This window comes from Rhea americana, unplaced genomic scaffold, assembly GCF_003343005.1.
Source record: "Rhea americana isolate MKP2758 unplaced genomic scaffold, rheAme1 scaffold_29, whole genome shotgun sequence".
In the NCBI taxonomy this organism is placed as follows: Eukaryota; Metazoa; Chordata; class Aves; order Rheiformes; family Rheidae; genus Rhea; species Rhea americana.
This window is the reverse complement of record NW_028186412.1, coordinates 469,273-496,240: the sequence shown is the minus strand read 5'-3', so window position 1 is coordinate 496,240 and position 26,968 is coordinate 469,273. Positions and strand designations below refer to the sequence as shown.

Here is a 26,968-nt window from a genome sequence, read left to right as displayed (position 1 = left end):
CATAGGCTACATAGAGAGGGGAAAAAAAAAAGGCTTTCTTTTTGCCAAGCATTCAGTTTGGCCTCAGTCTGAAATGGCTTTGAAAGTGCAGACACCTTCATGTAAATGTTCTTAATAAAAAAAAAAAAATCCAGTGCAGGACATTTGTAATCCTTCTGATTTAGATGTTTTAATAATGTKTGAGTTTATCTTGGAAGATGGTAGCTGACCTGGAATTAGAACTATTGCTCTGCCARCAGAGACGAAGATCCCAGACAGAAGGCTTAAATATAGAGTATAATATGTGTGTGTTCATATAGATATAAACACATACATACACACACACACACATGCATATATATGCATGTGCTATATAAATACATATCTAAATATTCATAAACTCTCTTTAAAAATTATTTTGACCCAATTAAAGTTATAGGTAATACCTGATTGGGTCAGACACTAGAGCGGTGCCCCATGATACATTCATTTCCTATGCTGATGGAATTAATTGGGTATTTCGATTTAATTACCTTAGTCAATAGCACTTTCAGYTGAGTATCTTAAGTGGTCATTGAATTTACTGTAGATTTAATAAGGCAGTGGTTGTATGTTAAAGCTCTTAAACATCTGGATGGGCTGCAAAGTCCATCTCTTCTCTTGGGTAGCTGGGGCCTGATCCAAGACACACTGATGTCTACAACAGTCTTTCTATTGACTTCAACTCTGGACGTAGGCTCCTTGGGGAGAAGGGAGATGGGCTGTGGAGATACAGTCAAATGCTGTGAGCTTCCAAGCTGGAGCGTGTGAGGGAGAATTTTTGAAGATGCCATTCTTTTTTGCAGACATCTTCATAGAGCAATAATGGCAGGAAGAACAACCCATGACTCAGGGCTTGGTGACTGTTTACTGTGGGGCTGATCCCTTTGGTTTAGGGTTTAAAGTGCAATTTCAGGAAGTTCATCACAGCGTGGGAAGTGAGGCCAGGAACTGRGTCACACCCAGAAGAAAAGTGAAATAAACAAACACACCAGTCTGTCAAGCCTCATGCAACTGAGTGACATATTTTACCCCTACCACAAAGTCTGGCAGAGCTGTTGATCCTCTTTCAACCTCCTATTAGTCACTATTTCATGCCTTGGGTCAGAAAGTATGCTGGTCTGCAGGTTTCCGATCACTAATGTACTGGGGACCACCAGCAGGTATCAACAGTGTCTTTCCTCAGATTTCAAAGGACCTCTTAAATGGCAACATGACTAGTTTAGGCTGTGTGATATGACATACCGCCTGGGATAGCAGGGGCCTAGACATTATGSTCTGAGGATCTGCCCATTCTGTGTTCTTGCATAGTCCCTACTTGCTACRCAGGCTTTACCACTTGTGAAGCACCACAGTGTTGAGATTGCAAATGTTTTATAAATATGCTAGTGCCTAAAAATGCAGACAGGCACCTGGCAGGGGGGGAGGATTTCCAAAAACAGCTGGTTCAGGAGTGGTCCAGCATGACATCTACCAAAATCCTCTCACAACCTAGAACCCTATGACACAGACTAAGCCCCTTGGAGGAATGAGAAAAAGAACGAGATGAAAGAGGTGGTGTAGGTGAACCTAGTGCCACTACTTTGCTGTGGGACAGGCAGGAGGAGAGTGTGATAAGTCTTGGAGAAGTCCAGCAATGTGAGCCATGGTGACCCCCATTGCTTGCCTCTTTCTCCAGCCAGCAATTGGGATCCTTGGGAGGATCCTGAGCTCATGCTAATGAACAGTGTCTTTGTTGCCATGTAGATGGTGGTTTTTAGTAACCAAAGCAAAGAAGTATGTTGGGAAAAGCATGGTGGCAGGCACAGTATCCTGCAGTGACACATGCAGCATCCGAGCCTTGGTGCAATGGTGCACAGGCAGATGTCATGCCTCCTGGTAACACAGTCCCATACCCCTGGTCTGAAGTCAGGCTGTGTTTAAAAATAAAGGAGAAACACRGGCAGGAACCAGGGAACTCTAGCAAATGGACCCAAGTCGAGGGAATTTCTTCTGTAAAAAGTAGGCAAAAGGCAACGGGATAATGAATAAGCTGCCTGACAGCTGGCAGACATGCAGGCTGTCTGCCCTAGATGGTAGCATAGGCATAGCAACCATTATGGCATCTAAAGTCAGAAAAGCAATAAAAAGCTTTAACCTCTGCTATCCAGGAAAACAGACTGTGGCTTCTGCTGCTGTTGGTAGAGAGCAGCCTGTGCGACGCCTGGAACAGGCAACCAGAAAATGGTCTAAAAAGCTCTGCTGAGCCGTGTTTGGGAATAAGGGCTAGAAGAGCCTGGGTTCGTTCTGCATTTGYACTAATTATGCGTCTAGCTTGAAAAATTTTATTACTGGTGTTGTTATAATGATATTGTTATCACTGCTGCTATTTTCTTAATGCACGGAGGGAGCCTGGACAGCCGCTCTTTACTTCTTACGTGAATGCAAGCTGCGTTTAGATTTTTGTGGAGATCAGACACCAGACACATTCCTACATTCTTGTCTGATGTTCAATATTTTTCCATGAGTCAAGGAGAACAAGAATGGGCATATTGTGTAAATGCAAAACTCGGCCTTTTTAAACTGACACGATGAATTTGAGCCCTGCCTCTTTGTCTCTCTCTGCAGAGCAGGGGCTTTTCAGCCTGCCAGATTTTGTTACTTGCTATCTTTGAAAACAGAGGGAGGGAAAAGTCAGCCCTTGTTAATTCAGTGTCCCAGCCACCTAACCGTGCCTTGTGCCTGAGGAATGTTTTTTTTTTTCTTTTTTTTCTTCGCCTCTTCTGAGACGGTGAAGAGCTGTTCCTTTCCTGCCAGCTCCGTTGTATTCTCTTAGTAAAAGACTGCGGCACTAGAGGCACTTTAAAAAGAAGTACGGAGTCTGTTGCAATAAGCCATCCAACAAAAGTTCCTGCTGGAATCCACCCTTCCAGTAAGTGCTGCTTCATAATCCAGACTTCAGGCTTCAGGGCTGGTTCATAATAGCACATTGATACAGGTCAGGGTAGCTACATCAGTTTACAGCAACAGAAAATTTGGCTCACTATGCACTGGGCGCCAGTACAGATTCACAGAGAAGAACATTTATGCAGGCAAATATTAGTATATACGGGGTCTCTGGAATTTGAATTCCACTTAGGGAGAGTGGCAAAGCTCTTTCCCACCTCTGTTTTTCAAAGTGTTTGTGAAAGGTGCCTGATTGATGAGCCCTAAAGACTTAACTCATCCGTGCCTGCCAGAGCAGTAACTGCCCTGGAGACTATCTACTCAGATTTAGTCAACATCCCAAGCAAAACTTCATGGCCTGCCTTTCCAAAGGCTTTCCCTGAGCACTGGCCACAGTGCAGCTAACTCTGTGTGCAAAATAAGATTTTTTTTTCCTTTTCTAGATAGAGATTTCTTAGAATTTTTGCAGCTGCATTAAAAGGCTACAAAATGCTCATTCCTACACAAYGAATGGAAATAAACATGTAGCTACCGGAGCAGGTCAGGTCCAAGTAACGTGCAAGCAAAGTTTCACGAGTGTGCTGTGATAGCCCTGACTTTTTGTTCCGTCTGTCTGTGAGGGGGAAGTTGGTGAGTGCCTTCTGAGCACATTTGACCCAGAGCTTCCTCGCCAAGGCTTATGAAAGAAAGGGGAGCATACAAAGGAGGGAAGGAACTAATTAGCAACAAGAATGATGTAGTCATTTGTTCACTAGGAACATGTCTTCTAACTCCAGTTTCGTATACAACAGTTTGTTGTGCAGCCCTTCAACTGTAATGATTTCTAGTCACCATTAACTAACACTGTAAAGGTGAAAGGTTTAACATTAATTATTAAAATGAAAAATTACTTTTTATTCRGTCTTATACTTTCTAAAATGTATTGCGTTCCATATTTCAACACCTATATAAATGTCTGCTTTTCAGAGGTGCTGAGCATGCATCGATGTCTTTTAGAATTTGGCTGGAAAACAAGGCTCGTTGTTAATGTGTTTGACAGTGTCTAAATGTGTGAAGAGTATTTTTCAGAAAAATAAATAGAGATAAAGTCGTTGTCACGGAACCTTATAATCAAGGGGAGAAGGGGGGCAGGTTTAGCTCAGTTAGTTAGAGCATGGTGCTGCTAACACCAAGCTCGTGGGTTCAATCCCCGTATGGGCTATGCTGAGAGTTGGACTAGATGATCTCCAGAGGTCCCTTCCAATTCTATGATTCTATGAAGTCCATTTAAAGATTTGGATATATGTCAATGGACTTTAGAACAGGCTTAAAGAAAGATATCATTTAGTGAACACGCTCCATCTGATGCAAAATTGATTTGCTTGGTCAACTCTTCGATTGTTTATATCAATTAGAGTTACTGATCTGATGCTTTCCCTGAAGCAATCTGCATAAAAAGGGAGATTGGCATTTCTCATGCACATTGTCATTTATGCTTTTCATCTCTTCCTCCCCCCTCACTATGTGCAATCTGGAGGCAAGTCAAATTTAACCATTTGCTCCATTCACACTACATTCAAAGCTTCCCAGTTAAATATCGCCAGACAACCTACAAGTTTGCCTTAGAGGTGGCCCAGCAAAAGCATGAGATGCAATGAGCACAAGTTGCCAACTAGACATAAGGAAAAAAATGGGAGTCATAAAAAATTAGAACAGGGTCCCAACAGAGAAGTTGTGAAGTGTTCATCCATAGAGGTATTCAAAACTTGCCTGAACAAGGCTCTGAACAACCACAACCTGATGTAACTTTGAATCTATCTTTGCTTTTAGCAGGGCTTGGACCATGTGATGTCCTGAGGTTCCTTCACATCTACATCATTTTATGATTTTAAAGGTCTTCTAAGGAACTCTGTGCTAAGGACCTTGCCATAATACTTTTCTTTCTATGAGTAATGTAGAAAATGGACAAGAAGCAAATGAACTCTCTTTTTACAGTATTAGTGGTCTACAGAGATGGAATTTAGAAGACTCAGCTGTATAGCTGTATGAATGCAAAGGGTTTCCACTGCACAGCTCTTAGTGGGGATTCTTTCCAGGGGCTTGGACTCCACTTACTGAAATCCGCAGAGCAGCTGAGCAGMTCTGCTTCTGCCTGCCTTTGCTGCATCATGAAGGTGTAGGCTAAAACAGTGATGCAACAACAAAGCTCTAGTGTAGTCAAGGGACCCCTTAGAGGACATGAGGGGAAAATGACTCAACTGAGCCATTTTTACCGTGCAGCCAAAGGAACGCTGCTGCTTGTGACTGTTGTGGTACCTGTGCCAACTCTTGCAGCAGTGCGCTGCTTTGTCACAGCGTGCTGTGTCAGGAAGGAGATGCTATTCCACTCAGCCACTGCTGAACAGGGGATTTTTTCACTTTGAAATTTCAAAGCCAGAGAGAACAATTCACTATATATATGGGCCTTAAGAGGCCTGCAGTGGAGGAAAAAAATGACTGAGAATGGGTGTTATGTTTTAGAGGCCTAAAAATGCTCATTTTTCAGTGGTGTTCTTATTTGCAAGGATCTAATCCACATATGTTTAATGCATTTATGAAATTATGTACATAGAAAACATCAAGTGTAATAAATCCATTTCTGTTCCATTCCCTGAAACTATCATACTACCTAAAAATACCCGAAAGTGTTCTCGTGTCCCCTGCGGTTTACCCGTAGAGGTAATACACAGCTGACTGGGGGTAGGCCTCTGTCCAGAACTACCCGAAGCATCTAGCTCATCTGCTTAGTGTCCCACTGTTTCTCGATGGGACTCGGTGATGAGTCTGAGACCAATGATCCCCTTGAAGAAAGMGATAGTTAGGATAAGGGCTTTCAGCGGGAAGGCTCCTAGGAGACCAAAAGGCTGCGGAGACACAACCTCGGCAGCAGGCGATCACACTGACAGCCTTAAGTCACTAGCATTGCTGYTTGGAGCCACAAACCACAGTGTGGGCTCCACAGCAGGGTTTTGCCTCAGATGGGCAGGACGAACGTTTCCTCCTCCAAAGAAGCTGAAAGGCTGCAGTGTGCAAGCTCCATCACCTCATCAGGGGGGAGGTTTGCTAGTCAGGCCTTGCCGTTGTCTCCTTCCYGTACCTCTCCTCAGGCCATCTGAAGGTGCTCAGGGCACTGTTACTCCAGCTGTCTCCTGCAGACAGGCAAAGACACAGCTCTCATGTTCTCTTTCCTTGTCTTTTCCCCTCCCTGTACCACATACAGTTTTCACATAATTTTCCTACCTATCCAGTGACCAATGTAACACTRTTTAGTATTATATTTCAAATAATTTGATGATAGCATCTGGTACAGAGTGCTCAGTTCTAGAGATGCACAAACCCTATTCCAGCAGCATCTCTGTGAAATGCCTGATAATGTCCACAGGGCTTTGTATATAAAAAGCCCCTGGGCTTACATCTGTCAGGGAGAATTAATTTCTCACCCCACTGGTCTTTTCCTTTCTCCAGAGGTCAAGAATCCTTACTTTTGTCAAAGCAAAAAACRCTTTGCAAAAGCCAAGCTTTTGCTAATGTTGTGTGCTATTAAATGTTTTCTTTCCAAATCTGAGAGAAAATGAAAGGCAGAAAACTTGTTTTTGCTTTCTTCAAATCCCTCTCCACTCATTTGATGAGTCTACTTGTGCAAATATCTTTCACTCCTCATCTTCACTCCTCTTGTCACTTCTCACCCTCCTTTTAAGTATCACCCTGTGATGCTTTCCGGTACCTGAAGCTTTGGGGTTTTTTTGTTTGTTTGCTTTCATTTTACTTTGTCTTGTTTTGTTTTGTTTTAAGTAAGTGTCTTTTTTTTACCCCTGACTTCTGGTCCCCTCTGTCCACACTGACCTTTTTCAGCTCCTGGATCATTCCTTACTAAGTGGTTATTTGTTTCCAAATATTTCTATTCACATTCTCTGGCCATTTTCTTGTTTTTCTGTTCTTTCCCATTCAAAGTTCTCATAAATATTATCAAGATGCTACTCAAAGAAAGGTCAGCTGATGGCAAATCCACTGAATGACAACATGTTCAAGAGAATAAGGCACTCAGGGTTCCCATAACCTACTAATGATCTCTCACTGTCTCAAACTCCATTTTATGATTCATTACTATTTTGTCACTCTAGTTGTGTTTTTAGGCTAAAACTGAAATTCAGGAGTGCAATAGTAGTAAAATATTTAGATACAGGTGAAATGACTTCCATTTTTATAATTTTTTTCCAGACTTCCAAAGTATGGAGATCACAGGAGTTGCAAAACAGGGCCTGTTCTAATCCCTTGCAGCACCTCATCAGTAGCGATGACAAATATTTCAGGGGAAGATGCACAGTCACCTCGACAGGTCTGCAAATAACAGCCACCTTCTTTGCYCCCTTGCCTCTTCCTTCCCTAGCCRCCATCTTTCTTAAGCCAAACCCTATTAACTTTAGACTAATTTGAACCTGGATGTTTAACAGTTCACATCCCCTTCTAAATRTTTTTGTTATCATCACCTATCATAAGTCTGCATCTTCCCATTTCCAAACAAATGTCCAGTTCCTCTTTGAATCTTGCTGAGCTCTGGATCTCTGCCATATAGTTCCACAGAGTCTACTGGTGTTGAAAAAAAAGGTTTTCCTTTGATTGGGATTGAATTTACTGCCATTCAAATTTGTTAAATACCATCTTGATCTGAAGTTAGGAGACAAAGAGAAGTTCCTGGGGTTTATTCTCTAGATTTACTTTTATAATTTTCTGTTTTATTTGTCCCTTCTATTGTCTGCCCTCTTCATAGAAAAATCTTTTACACTCTTAAATCACTTTTGTCTGTCTCCGAAATCAAGTAACATTTTTGTCTGTTATGCTGCAGGTCAAGCCCTTGCTTAGGGGCATTTGACTGATCCTGTTACTGCAGCCTTAAGCTCAAGGTTTTGAAAATGGCTAAGTACTGTTTACAGCCTTCTTGATAGGGTAAATGTGCATGCTGAGGAGAGGCAGAGGACTGGACCATGGGGGGGTCTAACTGAGCCATCAGACATGTGATTGCAGCTCCCTTGAGTTCCTCACTAGATACAGTCTTTACCACCGGCCTGGGCTTGGTCCTAGATTTCACTTTTTCATTGGAGCTTTTGGAAAAGGATCAGGAGTCCCTCCTCCTAACAAGAAACCTTTTATGTTGTAGCTCTTTAGTAGCCTTAGTCCAAGCAGTGATGGAAGGCACTTCTTCTTCAAGCTGGCCTGCCTTGACCTGTCTAGTAGAGCCCGTTTGATACTGAAAGCATGACTAAGTAATATGCTGAAGGGATATATATTTTTTCCAATTGACAAACGATGACTGTATCTCCTGTGAACTGTAACTTACCCTGCAGAAGACCTCAAGGCCAAACAGTTGGCATTAGTGTCCTGTGTGACGCATGTTGATTTGCAGGAAGAGCAAAACAGTCTAAATATTTCCTTGTTTTCCGAGGCTGGCTGGATGTCTGCTGTCTTACTCTGTTGACTGAACATTTGAAACTTAGTGCTGCAGAGGAGATGGGTGCTTAGATAGGTAATAAAAACCCACATGTGGGCATGGATGTTGTGGAAGCTACAAAAATCTTTGCACAGCCAGTTCAGAARGGATGCTGGGTAGACAACTAGAACCAGACTGCACTCTGCAGTCTTTCCTTAGGTGAAATCTGCTGTGCCATTGATCTCTAAAAGGCACATAACAGCAGCCACATTTTTAYGGATTAGGAGCTTCCTGCGCAAGACAGTATGTGTTTTTAATACTTTAAGCTGACTTATGAAACTGGTAAACAACGTGGAGGGTGGTGCTGGATGACCTCTTTTACATGCCTGATCATCCTGTCAACATTTATAATGCATTTGATATTTCCTTCTCATCAGGATAGGATCAGTTAAGCAGTCGCATTTCCCAGAGCTCAGGTTGCATTATGCTTTGTTCCACATTTCATGGTAATAAACGTTGACATAAATTTCTGTAGTTTTCACATAAAGTGATTGTTAATTTATTCATGGTTGAAAAGAAACTAGAAAAAAAAAGAAAAGACACTTCTCTAGAAGACAAATGCACAGCTTGCAGGATAAGAAATAGAGATCTTTCATGCCTATTTGTTTTGCACACGGTAATGACTGCTACATTCTGATTAGCAATCTTGACCTAGTTAAAGTGCTATTGTTTCTCTGTGTTCCTATTCTTCTAAAAGACTATGGCTAGACATGATATTTTGTAATCCATCAGATGTAGAATCTGCATAAAAAATATAATTATTGTGCTTCAGCAACTTGGACCAAAGCCCTGATGTTATATTTCTAGGCAGTACACTGTGAATAATATAGATACATTTTTAGGTTGGTCTGTTCAGTTGGCAAGATATGTTATTTTTCCATAAGCGAAGGTAAATTGTGGGATTTCTAACATACTGATTACTATTCCAGCCTTGTTCCCCTGCTAATGAGAATTAAGTGGATACTTGTCAGCCAAGAAACATCTTTATTTGCTACTACAGTTTCAGATTTTGTGGCACTTATTACAGTAAACAGGGGAAAAAAACTTRTATTACCTCTCAGTCACAATTATTATTGACAGCGGTGTTTATGCTTATGGAGAAACCAGAGCTAGGACTCCAGTACAAGACACCCTATAGAGATGCTGAGTCTGTGCCCCAAAGCTTCAACTACCAGGAGAACAGAGATGGGAGATGGGAAGGTTTGCGCTGCGCAGAACGAAAACCGAACGGCAGCATATCTTGCTCTGAATGACCGGAGGGGTCTTAGCAAGGAAGGGGTTAGCTGAGAGGAGGGAGAGCTGTCCAGGAGAGCTTGCAGAGTGGCTGAAGGCACCTGCTCCTCCTCTCAGCTGTTGGCGAGACATTGTCCCCCCAGGCTGTGGGCACATTGCTGGCCCCAAGTCAGGCTGGCTCCACATGGGTCTATGAACAGGCGGCATTTAGGACCACAGAGAAGAGACACCTGAAGCTGACTCTGTGCAAACAGTCTGGGGCAGGGAGAGCATTTCCTACTCTTGCGTAACTCTTGCAAACACAGAAGGTCTGCTTTGACCACAGCGTGAGGCTGTACAGTACTGCACGGACTTACCAACTCTCTGTGCWCCTCTCCGTTGCTTGCTATGCCCTGGGCTTCAGTCTTGTATGAAAAATTAATATTAGTTCCAAGATCAGCTTCTTCCAGCAGRTTGGACTTTCTGAACTTCCAGTGCTGAAAGACAAGTGTCACACTTGCATTTTCAGCTGTGTCAGGTGGAAGTTGAAAATTGAGACAAAAGATTAAAAATAAATACCCTTGGCTTTGCTTTCTGTGCAGCAAAAACACAGCAGCCAGGCTGGGGAGAGGCTAGCCTCCTTCCCTTACTCAGAATAAGAGTATGCTAATTAAATCTTCAGAAGAGACGTGAGAGCAAACCAGCTGCTCCCATAGCTCAAACTCACRCGGCTGTGCCCTGCAGATGGGGAAGAGCAAGAACTGTTAAAGCAGGCGGATGACTTCRGTAGCTGTGTAGAATGAGTGGTGGTGGGAAGATCTTTTGCCTGTTTCTAAACAAGCACATCTGTAGTAAGAAATGACCTGTGAGGATGTGCRTGCAATCTCAGATTTAAGAGAGGTGAAGCATCAGGTCTGGGTTTTTAGACCATGACTCCTCAAATTTCTGAGTAGGCGCCATGGTGGTGAGTTGTCAGGGAGCCTTGTTTCACCTCTAGCTTGGAGGCTGGGCCTCCAGAAAAATTTAGAAGGCCCCTCATCTTGACATCCCTTTGCTTGTGACACACCTATGACATCTGACACACTGGAAGTGCAAATGCAGGGCAGCCTCCCGGGGGCCCATGGGTAAGAAATAAAAAGAGAGAGATGTCTCATCCTCCCTTGCATGGCTCAGAGGCAAGGCTGTGCACAAGGACCCTCGAGTTAGCCCCATACCCATGCGGAGAGCTGCCCCCAGGCCCAGTTCGGCTCCCAGCCCTGGAGGAGGTGGCATAGCAGGAAGCGGACAGCAAGCAGTGGAAACCGCTGTTTGAAAAAAGAGAGCTGCCGTTGTTCAGGATCAGGCCCTTTGGGTCTCTCCTTGGGTGCACCTCAGGCGAGGCGTGCCATGCCTGTAAGGAGGGGGCTTTGCTCCAGGTCTGGCCTTCAAAGGTGCTTTCACAGCATAAAAAGAGGCAACATTCAGCATGTTTTCCTCCTTTGGAATGATTTTTTTTTTTTGGCAACTTTCATTGTTTGCATATTTTCTGTATTTTTCATGTAATTCCTTTACCCCTTCCCCTCCCTAGACACATGAAGGATTTTGTTTACAGTGCAGCCATAGATACAATCAGCACACATTGTGAGAAAGTCTAGGAAGTCCAAAAGGGACCTTTTAAACTGGATTTGACTGCTGCTTTTATATTAAAAACATAAAATCCAAGCTCTTTTTTCTTTTTAACATCAGAGGTGTTACTCCACATGAATTGCTAATGCTGCCACGTTGCCCGCTTCACAAGCAAACTATGATAATCACTTTGGTTTTAAGTTAGTAGGAAGTTGCACATTTTTGTTCCCATTGTTCTACTCTAGCTGCTGAGGCCGCTGCAAACCACAGTATGAAAATGTGAGCGATGGGCAAACAAAGGCTGTAGGAGATCCTCCTTTTACATCTTCAGCTAATRCGGATTAGTGGAGACTTAAAATTCTCGCACTCTGATATTTGCTCTGCAGTTTGCATCAAGTAAATTGTTGTTTCAGTCCAGCGTTAAGTCGCTAGCTATAAACATTTGGAGAAGACAATCACAGATGTTGTTAACATTGCTCTACAAGGTCAAGGATTGGTTACACCAGGAAATGAATTCCTGTTGAGATATCCAGGCACTATGGAGATATGTTGGTTAAGTCAGAGGGACAGGCACATGTTACCTGTCCAATGAGCTGTAAAACTCAAGACTGCTGGGTTGTTAACCTAGAACTTTAAAAGAAGAAATAGAGCACATTCTAGATGAAGCCCCACAGAARAAGCACTCTAAAAATAAGATTTTCAATGAAACTGAAATGAAATAATCTTTACCATTTCCCCTTGTTGCAGCCAAATTCTTTTCTTGGCCATATTGGACAGTGCCTGTGGAAATCAGTAAAGGCTATTGTTAGAACTAGGTCAAAGAAGTGATAAAAATATTTTAAAATTTGGATATGTGTGTGGGAGGGGAATCCTAAATTTCTCATTGACAAATTGTGCTCTTGCAGCAAAAAATGTTGGTTTGTTTCCATTTTCTAAAAAAGCTTTTGAACCAAGAAAAAATAATTAATTCTCAGCAAAATCATCTATTTTTACATATAGTAAAAAAGGTTTTGACCAAAAAGAGTAAATGAGCTATGGTTTTGCCAAAAAAGAGAAATGATTTCATAACAGGTTTTGATGAGCCCAGGTTATTAGCTTGGTGGAACTCCTGCTGATTTGGACTGGTGTCAGAGAGCATTAGAGAAGAGGCTGCCTCTCTTAAATCCCTTTTAAGATTCAGTATAAGTCTTAAATAGGAATTAATTGTCCTTCGGCACAGGACTTATCACACTGTGCCATTTAAACCAGTCACGTCTAGAGTATTGCTCTCAGTTGATAACACCCCGGAGCAGTTTGTGCAGTAACAGCACTGCGATGTCCTACAACTGGGACCTCTAGAGCTTTAGATAGCATAGTTGAGATTAACTTCAGAAAACCAATGCAGCCAGCACTTCTTCTCTGTAAGAGTGTGAATGCCTGTTGACTCACTGGAGCCTGTTTATCAAAAGGTCTTGCAGTGATGCAGGCTGCCAGGAAAAGTATATATTCTTTGATGGTTCATAAAGTCCTGCCCACCTCCTGCGGGCCAGAGCTGTGAATGGAGGACTTCTTCCTCTCCTGGTTACTGTCATGTTACATGTTTCCCATCACAGAGTCTTTCAGTATTACACAGCTCAAGTGGTTTGAGATGTGTAATCACAAGCCCATTTATCTGAGGAATGTGCCTGCATGTAATGTGCATAGGAACTTTTGGTTTACATTTACTGACCCAAATCAATTCTGACTTGCAAATTGGAAGACATAGAGCTTGAAATYTAGCAAGCTCTTTTTTTCCCCTCTGAAGAGTCTGTGCTTTGCTTGGAGAAAAGGGCTTTGGCTGCTGAAAATGTTATCAGCAGTTGAAAAATGTACTGGAAAATTGCAAAGATTTGAGTGATTGAACCCTGATTGGTTCCCTCCTGAAGACAAAATGGGTGCACTACACAGATGTCAGTGCCTTGTAGAGGCAGGTTTTAGATGAAACAGCAAGACAGACAGCCTTGTGGTGGGTGCTACCTGTTTCGCTGGAACAAACACAGACCGATCCACCACCAACCACCATGCCACACATTTGCTACCGTCTCGGCATAGGCAGGGAGAGGAGGCTTCATCTCTGTGGGTAGCTCACATCCTTCCCATGCCCTTGCTCCCCTCTCTGTCCCTGCCTAGACAGGCTATGAGACTAGCAGAGAAAAAAGGGCCTTTCCAACAGCCTCCATGAAGTCCTCCAAGAGGCTCCTGAACCTTTACAGCCCCACTCTCTGCATAATTTTCTTTAAGATGGGGATATCTACTGACCAAGGTGTTGGTAGGATTCAAGGACCCTGAGAGTCAGTGTTTGCAAGATTTGGAGCAATGCAGAAAGCCAGCATTTGTTACTTCTTTATAATTTCATAGTGCTCTTTTTGGTGAACGTTTTAGCAGAGCACAAGTAGTGAAATGCAGCATCTGCCTGAGTCCTTCACTCCATGCTCTACACCCAGTGCTGGCATCAGAGGGTGATGAGGGACGGAGTGCTTAGTCAAGAGAAGGTTGGGAGATCTTTGTACTCTCACTGGTTCTGCTGCTGACTTGTGCGTGACATTAGGCAAACCACTTTGCACCTCATCCATCTCTGCTAGCAGTTAGTTCGAATGCAGAAGAAAAATAGCTGCTATGCACAGTGTTGTGTGATACCTGCATTTTTAATTGCATCAGAAAGCGTAGTGCAGATGCTTTGAAAATGTGAAGACATTTTAAACAGCTCCCTCTGATTCAAAATGTCAAGCAAAAGCAAAATTATCTCAGAAAGGCATATTAACCACACAGAACACATACATGCAGAGGATATATTATTCATTACCTGTTCAGCTTTGCTGTCAGCAGCACATCTGCAAGCAAAATATGCTGCCAAGTCATGTATTCTGATGACTTGGGGACTTCCTCATCTCCCAGGAAGATGAATTTGAGGGCATGAGAATGATTTCTAATAAATACAGTGATAGCAAAGATGATGGTAAAAGGAAGTGCAGCTTACTGTTTTTTTACAGAGGAAAGTACAGTGACTCATGTGTCAGAAGGAACATGTTAACCAAAAGACAGTCCATGCAGTTTGTACACAAGCACCTAAAAATGCTGCTCTTGGTATAGCTAATAACAGTCACTCTTGAAGGCACAGGGTCTATGGACTTCTACAAATAGGCACCAACATGTCTGTCATTTAGAATGAAAACATGAATCTATGATTTGAAAGCTACTCTGGAAATTGAACTTGAGTTATGCATTTTTCTGTCTCAGAAAAATGATAAGCTTTTGCTCTGAAGGGCACACTCAGTGATCTACTGATGCAATGAAAGGATAGCTGTGGACTAAGGAAATATATATTTGCTGATCAAGCCCTTCCCAAGCAACTCGCAGGTATTCACTCTCAGATAAAACTGTTTACATGTGGAGTTATCCTGGAAGAGCTCTCACCTATAGGCATGCCTGAAGAACATGGGCCAAAATAGAGGATTAGGTGCCCATGGACTCCTGTGCATGAAATACCACAGTATAATAAGATGATTTGGGAATCTCATAAATCATCCTTCCTCACATGACATGAAACCCAGTATTCTTTAACATTTCCTCTGCCCAGTTACAGTTTCACAAGATATCATAGTTGTAATGGGCACTGTTTTCTCAGTAATATACCCAGGTATTATCAGGTGGTACTGTCCTGTGGTCTCCTAGGTCAGGGTACTGCTGCACAAGTGAATAAAAGGCAGAAGAGGAGCAGGATTTCCCTGCTGAGTTTCCTGACATTGCTCACTGCGTTTTATGCAGCTGAAACAGCAACTGTGTGTGTGTGTGTGTGTTTAGCTAGATCTGCATACACGTGTCTTTGCTATGTCCAGTTTGGGGTATAAGCCTTTAATGTAGAGGACTAAAGATATGACAGGTGTGTTTGTTTTAAAGTGATCTTTTATGAACTGTGCTTTTGAAATTCAAAGCAACTGTTGGAGGGTATATGCATGGAATCCAAATTTTTCAGCTCCTGGAACTATACCTTTGTTTTACACACACAGGAAGAAGTCTGCACGTCTAACTGCAGCAAATGAGTATATATCAGGTGGACAGGGCTATGAACCTATTTTCCCTGAGTAGGCCCACAGGACTTGCGAGCAGATGAAAGTATCCCGTAAATATTCAGGGAAAAGGAAATAGAGTTACATTTCTCAGAGCAGTGCTGCATATACTGTATGTTTTATAGCAGATGCTTCAGAATAAAAACAATTAGGGCTTAATGTATTAATAGAAGTAGTTGGAAAATAATCCAGCAGTCCATCATGGATTGGACCCTTGGCTGATATCAGCTGACATGGCTCCAGTGGATTCATTTGAAGATTTGAACATAATTTTACTGATCTCCAGCCAGCATAAAACTGTGTGAGATCAGCATACCTAGACCTCATGTATATCTTTGCAATTTCTCTTACATACTTGGACTCTACAACAGTCAAAAATTGTCTTTTGGATCATATACTAGAATCACTGAAGTTAAATCTTATGGCACTGATAGGCACAATGGCAGACTTCATGATTGCATTAGTCTTTGATGTCTTGAAAATACTTTAGATCTATGTCTGGTGCAGTTAGATGAGAGCAAAACTGGGGGCAGATATGTCCTAGGTTTTGCCAGCTATGGCTGTGGCTATCTCCCTCCACCTGCAAGTTCAGGGGAAAAGGCACCCGTGATCTGTGATCAATAGTAGTCAGCGGTGCCCAAAAAGTGCTGGAATGTGCTGCCCTGTGGCCATAAGGACAGTCATGATGGTGGTGGGGACATGTCTCATTACAACATGTCACATTACAGTTTTTGTTCTGTTCCATTGACACTAGCTTTACTGACTCATTCTGCCCCATGTAGCTTTCTGTACTGGGCAATGTTCACTTGCCTATTAACTTGCAAGCTCCTTCCATAAGTATCAAATGGATTGGCTTTTCAGTGATTTTCTAATGATTTTTCTCCTCTGCTTCTTTCAGCTCCAAGGGTCCTTGAAGAGAAAGTTGGTGGTAAATCTGTCACCTGCCAACAACAAGAGGCCCAATGGTGTTTCAGAGAGCTCTTTCCTTGATGTTAAGAGGATAAGAGTGGGTGATAATCTCTCAATGGGACAAGGTGGACATCATGTTAACAATTGCCAAAGCCAGTCAATGTCAGGACCTATGCCTATGGGGCAAGGATCACAAAGAAAGGCTAGCAACCTAGCAAACAATACACATCCTAGTGGGAATGGTATGTTTAATATGACTTTGAAAGAGGTAAAGAAAGAACCAGGAGAAACGATGTCCTGCAGCAAACATTTAGATGGTCAGATGTCCCATGAGAACATGTTCCCTAACAGATATGGGGAAGACTCAGGGGAACAAATGATGGATCCAGAGCTTCAGGAACTATTTAATGAACTGACTAACATATCGGTGCCACCAATGAGTGATCTTGAGCTAGAAAATATGATAAATGCCACCATAAAACAAGATGAGCCATTCAACATTGACCTTGGGCAGCAGAGCCAGAGGGGCCCTGTGAGATCTCTGCAGATGGAGAAGATGGTGATAAAGAGTGAATATGCAGCAGGCATGAATCAGGCTCCTGTGGGCTCCCCACAAATGAGGCCTTCTTCTACAGGTCCAACCTTTACTATGGCCACTGCTGCCATGTCCACCTCTTCACCTATCCCTTCAGTGCCTCAAACACAAGTATCGCAGGTTTCTTCTGTGTCCAGTCGACCATTGCCTAACTGGCAGGAGGTGTCTCATGCACAGCAGCTCAAACAGATAGCAGCCAATCGGCAGCAGCATGCCTTGATTCAGCAGCAACAGCAGCAGCAGAACCAGACAGCCAACTGGTCCACCTTGTCTCCATCTGGACCTTCCCCTGGACCCTTTGTGCAGGAGAAAATCCCCAGTCCTTCCTTTCGTCAGCAGCAGTTCAGCCCACAAAACTCAGCAATGCTTGGGGTACCAGTGAATGGAAATCAGTCAAAAGGGATGAACAATTATGTTTTTAAACCAACGACTCCCCAGAGCAATCCCATGGACATAATCATGCAACAGAAGCCTCAGGACCTCAACAGAAACTTTATCAACAGCACTCAGCCACCACTAGAGCAGCATCATGGCAACACAAAGCCTTTATTTCACTTTAACTCAGAGCAAACAAACCAGCAGATGCCTTCAGTTTTGGGTTCCCAAAGTAAGCCTACCCTTCTGCACTACACACAGCAGGCCCAGAGTTCAGCCCCCGTGCAACAGCCACAGCCGCAGCCACAACAACAGCCGCAGCCACAACCTGCTCAGCCTCTCCCGAACCAGCCTCTTCAAAGGCCACCCAATGTACCCCTAGCCATGCAGCAAAAAATAATGCTTCAGAAACTGCAGCAAAGCCAGCAAATCTCAGGTTTGCAGTATCCAGTCTCTCAGCAGCATAGACAGGTAAGACAAGTGCTTCCTCATTTGTAACTGAATCATGCCAGTGTGGTAGTAAAAAAACGCTTTTCCTCCAGGAAATGTGTAATTGTGGCAAATAACGACCATCTTAGGATATACTTCATCAGAACTGGTAATGCCATATTTAGAATGTACTTCATCAGAGTTGATGATGGCATATTCAGTGCTTATTCAGGTGTATCAGGGGTGCACATTGATAAGAATCTCAAGGAAGGCATGTTCACAACACTGTTTTTTCTTAAACCAATAGAATGAATATACCACCGCTACATATTATGCAGATACTTCCCAGAAAGGTGAGATAATAGCACAAAGATAAGATTATTTTGGAGTCTTATCTAAACTTTCTAGCTTACAAAATTTTAGGCTCTTTCGAATGGTAAAATTTTAGCAAATTCCTGTGTTATCTAAGATAATATATTTTACACCATTAATTTTTATGTCATCATTTTCCTTAGGGAGGCAGGGTTAGGAAATTAGGTTTTTAGATATCTTTTGACTGACATGACAAAAATACTGTTTATACATTTGTTATCTGTTTGGCAAAGAAAAACTAAGACTTATCTGTGAACTTTATAAACATCCATCACACTTCGGGGAATATTCTGTGGATAAAAGACATGCTTAGATATGAAGGTGAAGGCTGTCACGGATGCATCTACAGTTATGTATCACATAACCAGCTCCCACTGTTCCATCCTGAGACACGGTGCTCTGACATGGTTGTTGTAGCTCAGTTATGCTCGTATTGCATGCGTGCCCAGACCTGCCAATTGAAGTTGAAACCAAGAAGCTCAGAAACTAGGAAAAAAAAAAAAAAGCTCAAAAACAAGAGAAGGATATAGTTGATCCTGTGATGTTTAAGCTGCTCTTACAAGTTTTGGTGGGGCTGGTTCAAGGTATTTGAGGGTACAGAATGGCAATGTATGTATACAGATTTTTCCTGAATTTCTTTTATATGAAAAAGAACTAGAGCAAATTACTGAAAAGAGAAACCTTAAATCTTCCACTGAAAAGTAACATTGTGAATGAATCATTCAGAGCTGGAGTTGCTCAGCCAAATTGGGCAAAGAATCTAATGTTTTTAAAAACCTAAAGTAAATATAGTTATATGCATAGACACCTTTCTCCTTTTAACTCTTTCAGATTCCCTGATTAACTAATCATAAATCTCTCCAACAAATAATTCCCTCGCAAGAGGTTTCACCAGGTGAAACATTTAGGTGGTTTCGGGTGAGGAGGGATTGCTTTGTTGGAAGAGGCTGGAGAATGAACAGCTGTGGGAAGCAAGCACAGCGTTGTTGTTTTACAGGAGGTCTTTGCTGGCTATTCCTCCCTATTCTTGGGCCACTTTATGTTGTCTTTTTGGGAGCATTTCCCCATTCCCTTAATAGACTGGCAGGCAGATGTATTTTAGCAGTTCCTTCATTCAGCCATGATGAAGCTTCCAGCAATCTGTCAGCACAGAAGAGACAGGCAGGACTTCTGCAAACTACTATTTTTTGAAAAATATGCAAGGTCACATTCTGGAAGGCAATAAAAACACTAACAGCAATTCTGCTTGAGTATTAGCTCTCTGCTCTATGTCCTCTTGCACTGCTACTTGGGAAGGTGAGCCAACAAGATGGTACTTGGCTACATGGCCACAGTAGTACTTGCAAGATTTATCATGAGTGTAGTGGGATCTTTCACCTGTGCAGCCACAAGATCTTTTGGCTTAGGAAACTTTCCCTAAATCTACTTTACTAAGTGCCAAGCTTCAGATATTACACAAAGGAGGGACTTTTGCATATCATCACTGACTTCTGCAAGTAGCTTTCCAGTCTCCCATCACCTCACACTACTTCCCACAGTTTTGTCAGCAGGATATGGCTATCCTGACCCACAGCATAGACACAAAGCTTAGAAGCCTTGTAAACACGGGTTATGGAGATCTTGCAGCAAAAACGTTGTTGTTTCTATGCTCTAGAGAGGTACCTGGATTTTTTAAGATCCTTACCAGTTGTTCCAAAGTTCTGCTAAAATTCAGGAAATCAGGCAGGTCTCTCAGTGGTATTCTGTAGATCCAGGAACAATACTTAAAATCTGTGAAGCAGAGTCTGATAATTCTCTTATTTCATCCCACAGTTTGCCAGACTTGTAAGTTTTGACCCCTTCACTTCCCACTTGCCTCCAACATGATCATGTATAAGCTATTTATTCATTGAGCAGATCAACCCTGTCCCACCTGCTCTGCTCCACACTAGTCACCTCAGATAGAAGGCTTACCTGGTGGCTTTATATTAAATCCCATCAGAATTTTGAGGAACCTCAGATGAAATACAGTTGGGGCATGGAGAGGAAGAGCTCAGACCCTGCACTATTCTGAGAGGCCATCAGGGAGACTGGTCAGTGCAGTTAGTTGAATGGGGTATCCTGTTCTAGCTAGGTATTGGCTACATTTCTCTATGACTGGGATATTAGCCGGTGCTTATTAGTGCCCCAGGTACAGAGCTCCCTTCCTCATAGGTCCAGTCTAAATGTTAAATTCGGGTGAGAGGAGATTCTTAACATCATTCCAATAAAGGCAAGAAAAGGCAAAGCAAGCTTGTAGGTCAAGTCCTGCTAATTTTAGCAATGAGGACATCACCTTGTTTAACCTGCACTCTCTTCTTTCCTAGAAGATAGTCTCCTACCTCTGAGGAGTTCTACACATCATTAACAGTAATATATGATTAATTACCAACACTTACTAATTAACCTCATGATTAATATTTATTTTACTCATGCCCTATTTCTTCATGAGAAATTCAGATTTGATTCTGCTGGGTGTTGTTCAGCTCCTCCACAGATCCTAGATTTGTCTGGACCAGAAGGACCATCTGAGAACTGGATGGAATGTTTTGTAGCTGGAAATGTGAATGCATGTTCATAAAGGGCTGATAGCACTGATTTGAACATTGTGTGTTCCCATTTTCAGCTGAACCAGCTCACTTTCAGGATTTTTACTCCTCAAGCTTTAAGATAGCATTTGAACTTGACTTTATCAGCCCAGGATTGCTAAATGAAAATGTAGAGCTTATAATTCCTCTGCCTGTCACATTCACTTTGTGTCAAATCAGAGGGAGTTCATAGTGGGATTTGCTAATTAGATGTCTTGTGCCTCTAAGGAGAAGTCATAAAAATGATGGAAATCATCTTGGTTTCCTGGAAGAAGGTTGAATTGAATTAAGGTTTTGTTTGCTTCTGGGTTTTATTCTTCGTTGACCTGGGAAAGATTCACCTTTCCATTGTCTATCAGGATGCAACATATGCACAGTCAGAGAAAAACTCTTAAAAATTCAATATTCTCTTTGCTTATGAAATAATTAACGCCTCCAAATTCTACACAGGTTAAATGAGGTTTGTAATGCAGAACCTGAGCTGCTGTAGGGAAAATCTATGACTATGTGAGAGGAGAAGTCTGAAGTCTAACTTTCTCTCCTCAAAGAAACATAATACAGTCAATGAAAGATGCTTCTGGAGTAAGACTTAAGGTTTTTGAACCAAAAACTTGGTGGTTTTGACTAGTACAAGAAATTCTGCACATATTTTTAAAGTTTTTGATCAGCCATGTGACTTGTTCAATATGATTCATTAACCTTCTATCAAGGCGAAGTCAAAAAAAGAAACGCCAGTATCTACCAAATAAAATATTATTCATCCCCTTCTGTTTTTGACCTAATGCCAAATTAAACTCAGAGGTTTCAAGCTGACTTTCTCTCCACATTTTTTTGTTCAAATTCACTCGCTCAAAGGAGGGGAGAAAAGAAGGCTGAGCTCATGAGAATAGGAACCATAATGGGCCAAGGCCCCCGTATCTAGCGCATAGAGGCATGTGCCTGTGGACCACAAGAGCCATATTTAGTCTCAGCTTTGGGAACAAGCCTAAGGGAAGGGAATCATAAGAACTTCAGCTCCCACTTTGCATGAACATCCGTTGGTCCCTTTTACTAAAGCACCTCTGTAGACTCGGTAGTGACAACCAACAATTGTGTTTCCCTGTGCAGAGTTTTTAGGGCCTCGCTAGTCTTTGTTCTTTTCTAATCTGTTTGAGAATGGGATCATCTTCTCTCCTTTTTTCTTTTCTCTCTCTCTCTCTTTTTCCCTTTTTTTTTTAAAGAATCCAAGAATGTGGCATTACTTGCAGTTTGGGGCACTTTTGCCCTTACTTGCCTAACTGGGGCATACCTTATTTTCTTCACCAGATCCTAACAGACTCCTTTAAAATCCAACCAGTCTTCCTCCCTACTGAACTCTCAGCAGTCCCTTCTCTATTACTGGCTCCAAGCACGAATATCCCACACTTGGCTCTCACCTCATGCACTCGTGCAGCAAGGCTTTGCGTTTGCAGACTGTGGTGAATGGCCTCTTCTGTGCTGCACAACCCAGGGACATGGCGTGGCCACAGGTGGTCACAGAACTGGAGAGAGGTGGCAATGCAGCACTGCCTGAGGTATAAGCCACTGCGTGGGGCTTGTGCTCAGAGTAGCTGCAGGTGGGGAGGTGGTCCTCACCTCRCAGCTCCCCTCCATTACGTCAGCACTTTCAGATGCCAAGAAAAACTGATATATATGCATCACACTTAAATATCTCCAAGGGATACAGATGATAATTCAACTAACCTGGAAACTGCGGAGGTGCTGAGACAGATTCTTGTCTCATTATCTCCAGTGTAAACCCAGGATAACTTCACTTATTCTGGTAGGGAGTAATTGGACTTGCAGCAGCATAGTAAGCAGCAGGATATGCAGCCTTTTACCCTTTTTTAAAGCATGTGCAGCGTTCAGATTTTATAAGAAGCGTATGTTAAACTCTTGGATTGCTAGTGTGCCACACAAGGAAGAAGCATCAGGAACAAAGAGCTATCGGCTTCTTTGAAAGTGCAGCTAGCAGAACTCTTGTCATCATTCACTGCTGAGCGATATCTTACGCCTCTAATTTAGCCCCTAAAATTTCTCAAAGAAAATGTGGCTGCCTTGGATGATTCATATCAAAACAGTATTTTCCTAAACCATTGTGTTTACCACTAAAGAAGAAAAGAAGAGCACATTTTGGTGAAGCAACCTCTGTTTTCAAGCATGAAGGAATTATTTTGCAAATATTTGTGAAGGAAAGTGGGAAAACCTAGAGCAGCTTGTGGTAATTGGTACAAACCAAGATTAAAATTTGACTTAGATCACAAATAACAACGATTCCAGACCTTTGGAATCTGCAATAATAGAAAGTGTTCCATAGTGTAAGAAAATAACAATGTGACCTTTCTTTCAATGCTCACTATAAAAATAATATTTGGATGACAGCTTTTCTTGATAGCTCCATTTTGGTTTGCATTCCTTCATGCAATAACTTCTGCGTTAAATGTTCTGAATAAAAGTATGAGTATGTCCCAATAACTACTGTCAGTTGCATGGTCATAGCTGGTTTATGTACACAAAATCAAAGAAAAAATGCTGTAAGTTCATATACTGTCACAGTGAACAGTTGTCTTGGTGTTTTGGTCATGCCTTATGTTATTCATGTTCAATTTGCTAAATGAAATATGTAGATACTATGGACAATCAGCCCCTATGGACACTGTCATTCAGAAGCTCAGAGACATGATTTCTTCTGTACAATTTCTTGAACTCTTTTCATGCAAGTATTTACACTAGTAGAATAGTAGAATACTAGCTACTTAGGTCAAACACTTACCTGTTTGGGTTTGGGGATATAGCTGAGATATAGTCCCTTTTTTTTTTTTTTTTTTTTTTTTTTTTTTTGCTTTTGAAGATACTTCCATGAGGATACTGATACAAAACACCACTGCACTTGCATGGATGTGTGCTTTGCTAACACCAGCAAATTTGAAGGCTTATTTATTATTAATTTGCATTGTGAAACTTCCTAGAAACTCCACTGATAGAGCAAAATGTCCTTCTGTAAATAACTGTACAAACTTGAATTGGAAATGCCTCCTGTCTCAAAGGGACAGTGTTGATCCAGCTTCTGTGAGAACCAAGATAAAGATGAGCTTTACAGAGGCCTTTGAAGAATATCAGTTTCCACCCACCAGTATGGCTAGATAAGTTGATTTCAGAACTGCAGTGAACAGGAGGCACTTCATGAGCCTGTCAGTAGCCCTGGCCGTGGGGAAGTAACCTCTATGGAGCTTGGAGGGACAGTAAGGGTGGTAGTTGCTTCAGCCATCTGATTTTACTCCACTGCCACCAGTAAGTCAGAGACCTTCAACATGAGCTGGGTGAGGAAGCAGAGAGACAGCGAAGGTCCCTGGTGTGCACATAAGAAGACAAGGGTGGTTTCAAGGGGAAAGGGACACGTGAGAATATCAGCAGTGTTAGTGGCTGACTTTGCAGTTTACAGGCCTAGGATAGTGGGGTGAAGTAGCAAGTCGTCACCAAGGAGAAGATAAGAGCTTGTGTTCATGGGATTAACCAGAAAAGTGGTGTAAAAGGGCTAGACTGGGATAAAGAACTGTTAAGATGTAATGTGGCTGGAGGACAAGGAAATAGGGATGTTTCCAGTCGAGTTCCCTGCTACTTGCTTCCCATAGCTTTGGGCAAGTCAGTCTGCTTTGACCTGTGATCTTGTCTATGAGACTGGCCTGTCCATGATGGCTTCTTACCTGGGTGCAGGGAGGATTACAGATATTGCTATGTGAGCCTCTGAGGGCAGAGTCGAGGCCTGAGTCAATTTCCTGCAGGGATTTTGGAAAGGCAGCCTGGAAAAACAATATAATTCCACAGCCATTTGGAGTTGGCATGGTGAAAAGGCCTTTCCTGTAAGCTTTTGCTTGTTTGTAGGCAATTTATGAATACCTCAAGAAGTCAAGGAACAAAATAATTTTAACAAGCCCTACCTCTCATTTCTCTCCCTACAGTCTTTCTATTATTTTAAATCCCTGAAGTCCCCAAGAGCAAGTCCCAATCATTTCTCTCTCCAGGGGTTCAAAATGAAGGAATGTTTTAAAGACAAATATTTGCTCCTTCATTCAGTCAGTTTTACTGTTGGTGTTTTTATGGTGAGGATCTACCCTAGGCTACAGATGACTGTCATTAAGACAGTAACAGACCTAGCAATGTTACTTTAATAAGCATTTTCATGGGTGAATTTACCATTTATACCTGATGCTGATCCAGAAATTCAGCCAGATGCTCCAACAGAACTAGTCCAGAACCATCTGCTGCTTCATTTGGTGCATGCCTGTTTCTGATAATGCACACACACAGTGTAAGAAACAGCTTTCGCCTTGAAGAATTTATAAGCTAAATAAGCAAAAGTTAAAGAAGRAGGAAATGTTACTGTGTATTTTATGTATTATTGTATACTTTGGGGAAGAAAGAATGAAGATCTCATCCAAAGACATTACAATCAGTCCACTAGAGCTGTTGGACAAGGACATAAGTACACATTTACCATCACCAGAAATCCTCTGACTGAGTCTGGAGTTGAACCAGACTCACCATCAGCCTTAGAATCACTATCCTTGTGTCCTGGGTGTATCCCAGGATTTGAACCTATTGCCCTTGCTCCACYCATCTCAACCTGGCCGCTCTCTGCCATCTGAGAGCCTTCTTTATCAACACGCCACCTACAGCACCTACACTCTTGGCCTTAACACCCTGCATAGTACCCCAGAGGAGACCTCTGGAGCACCATGAACTGTTTGGTGCCCCTTCTCCCMCTCATATCTATAAATTGAAGGCAAACAGGCCAGTGGGGTGCATCCACCAGCTTGCTAACTCCCCAAGGGCCCTTTGAGACACCCGTGCCTGTATGTTTATACACTGGCTTTGCCTTAGGTTGCACTTGTCATCTTGTACATGGGAAAAATTTGGGACTTGAGGGCATCCTCACACCACCCTTTGCACATAGAATGGGCCAACTCTGCTGGATTGTAGTCTGTCTTCAAACAGGCCTCCTCGCTTTTCAGTCTCCTCTRACGAGGTTCAGTTATATGAAGCCCCAGCTGGAATTCAGAGCATGGCTGAGTGCCTCAAATGGCTTCTGAAAAGCCAAACAGCTTTCGTGGAGTCTTTTAATAGCAGTACTTAGCCTTGACGTGTGGAGACATATGTCTCTGTGGAGACATATTAGTTGGTTGATTTTCCCATTTCATGGGAAGAGGTGAGGAGTTATCTGGCTTGTCCACACCGTATTGTGAATCTGTAGAAAACACATAAATTAGGTAACGAGGCGGGGGGAGGGGAGGGGATATTCACCCCTCTTCCTAATAGCAGTTATCTGTATTCAGTGTTAAAGCCCTAAGCCCTGTATGTAGCGAGTGAGGAAAGCGCAGTTCAGTGTGCCTAAGATAGGCACACATACGAGGAATAAACTCGCTGCAGAAAGCTCTCAAGTCCCATTACCCTAGCTGTGCTGCTCTGCCTGCGAGAAATGCACAGATTCAAATTACTGTGGATCGCATTGTATGGCAATATGTCAAAGGAAGTCCTGACTAAGACCTTCAACCTGACGTTGCCCAGAGCTGTGAGCAAGGGGCAGTGCATAGCTGGACTTCTCCCAGGGCAGAGTGGGAGGAGAGTGTGAGTCACACAGCTGTCTTCTGTGCCTCCCTGGGGCACCATGACTCCTTCTCACTGGTTGGTAAGGACTCAGTACTCAGCAGTCCTAGAGATGGRTATGGACTACTCACTGCTCCCTTAAACTGAACAGCTAAGAAATCTCACCCAAGGTGCAGCAGGGAGCAGCCACACCATGGGTCAGGCACCTCCCCAGGCAAAGGGCTACAGAATTCATTCTTGGTGACTCCATGAGCACACACCCTCACCAGAGAGGGGCAAGAGCAGGCACAACAGGCTTGGAGGGACAAGGGATACAGGGCACAGCAGGCTTTTGAGACTTTTGAGAGGTGATGTTTCATAAAATAGCAGAGCTGATCAAATAGCTAGCTGCTTTAGAAAGGGGCAAGGAGCCCTCCTCCATCCCAGCAACACATGTCCCCTCCTTGCTTTAGCACCAGCTCTGGCACTTGTCTGAGCCCTCACAAAGCTGGCAGAAAACTGTCCTTTTTCCTTCTGGATTGGTTTTTTGCTCTTTTAGTGACTTACTCTAGCTTGTGGGGTTAGACAAAGCCAACAGAGGCATGAGGGAGGTGGCAGGAGCACTTACTTGGCAACAAGAAGTGGARAAGGGACTGCTCCTGTCAGCAGCAGGGGGTTGTTAAACTCAAGTGGCTGGTGCTGGGAAACCTCACCCATGGGGGCAGCTGGATGG

General features: G+C 42.7%; 1 protein-coding gene across 1 annotated transcript in view; it reads left to right on the top strand.

The window, feature by feature from the left end:
• Nucleotides 1-26,968, top strand: part of MAML2 (mastermind like transcriptional coactivator 2) — a 101,961-nt gene that overhangs the window by 9,233 nt on the left and 65,760 nt on the right. The window contains exon 2 of the mRNA XM_085309093.1: nt 16,247-17,698. Within this exon, the coding sequence (XP_085165219.1) occupies nt 16,247-17,698 (1,452 nt within the window). The remainder of the gene's footprint in view (nt 1-16,246; nt 17,699-26,968) is intronic.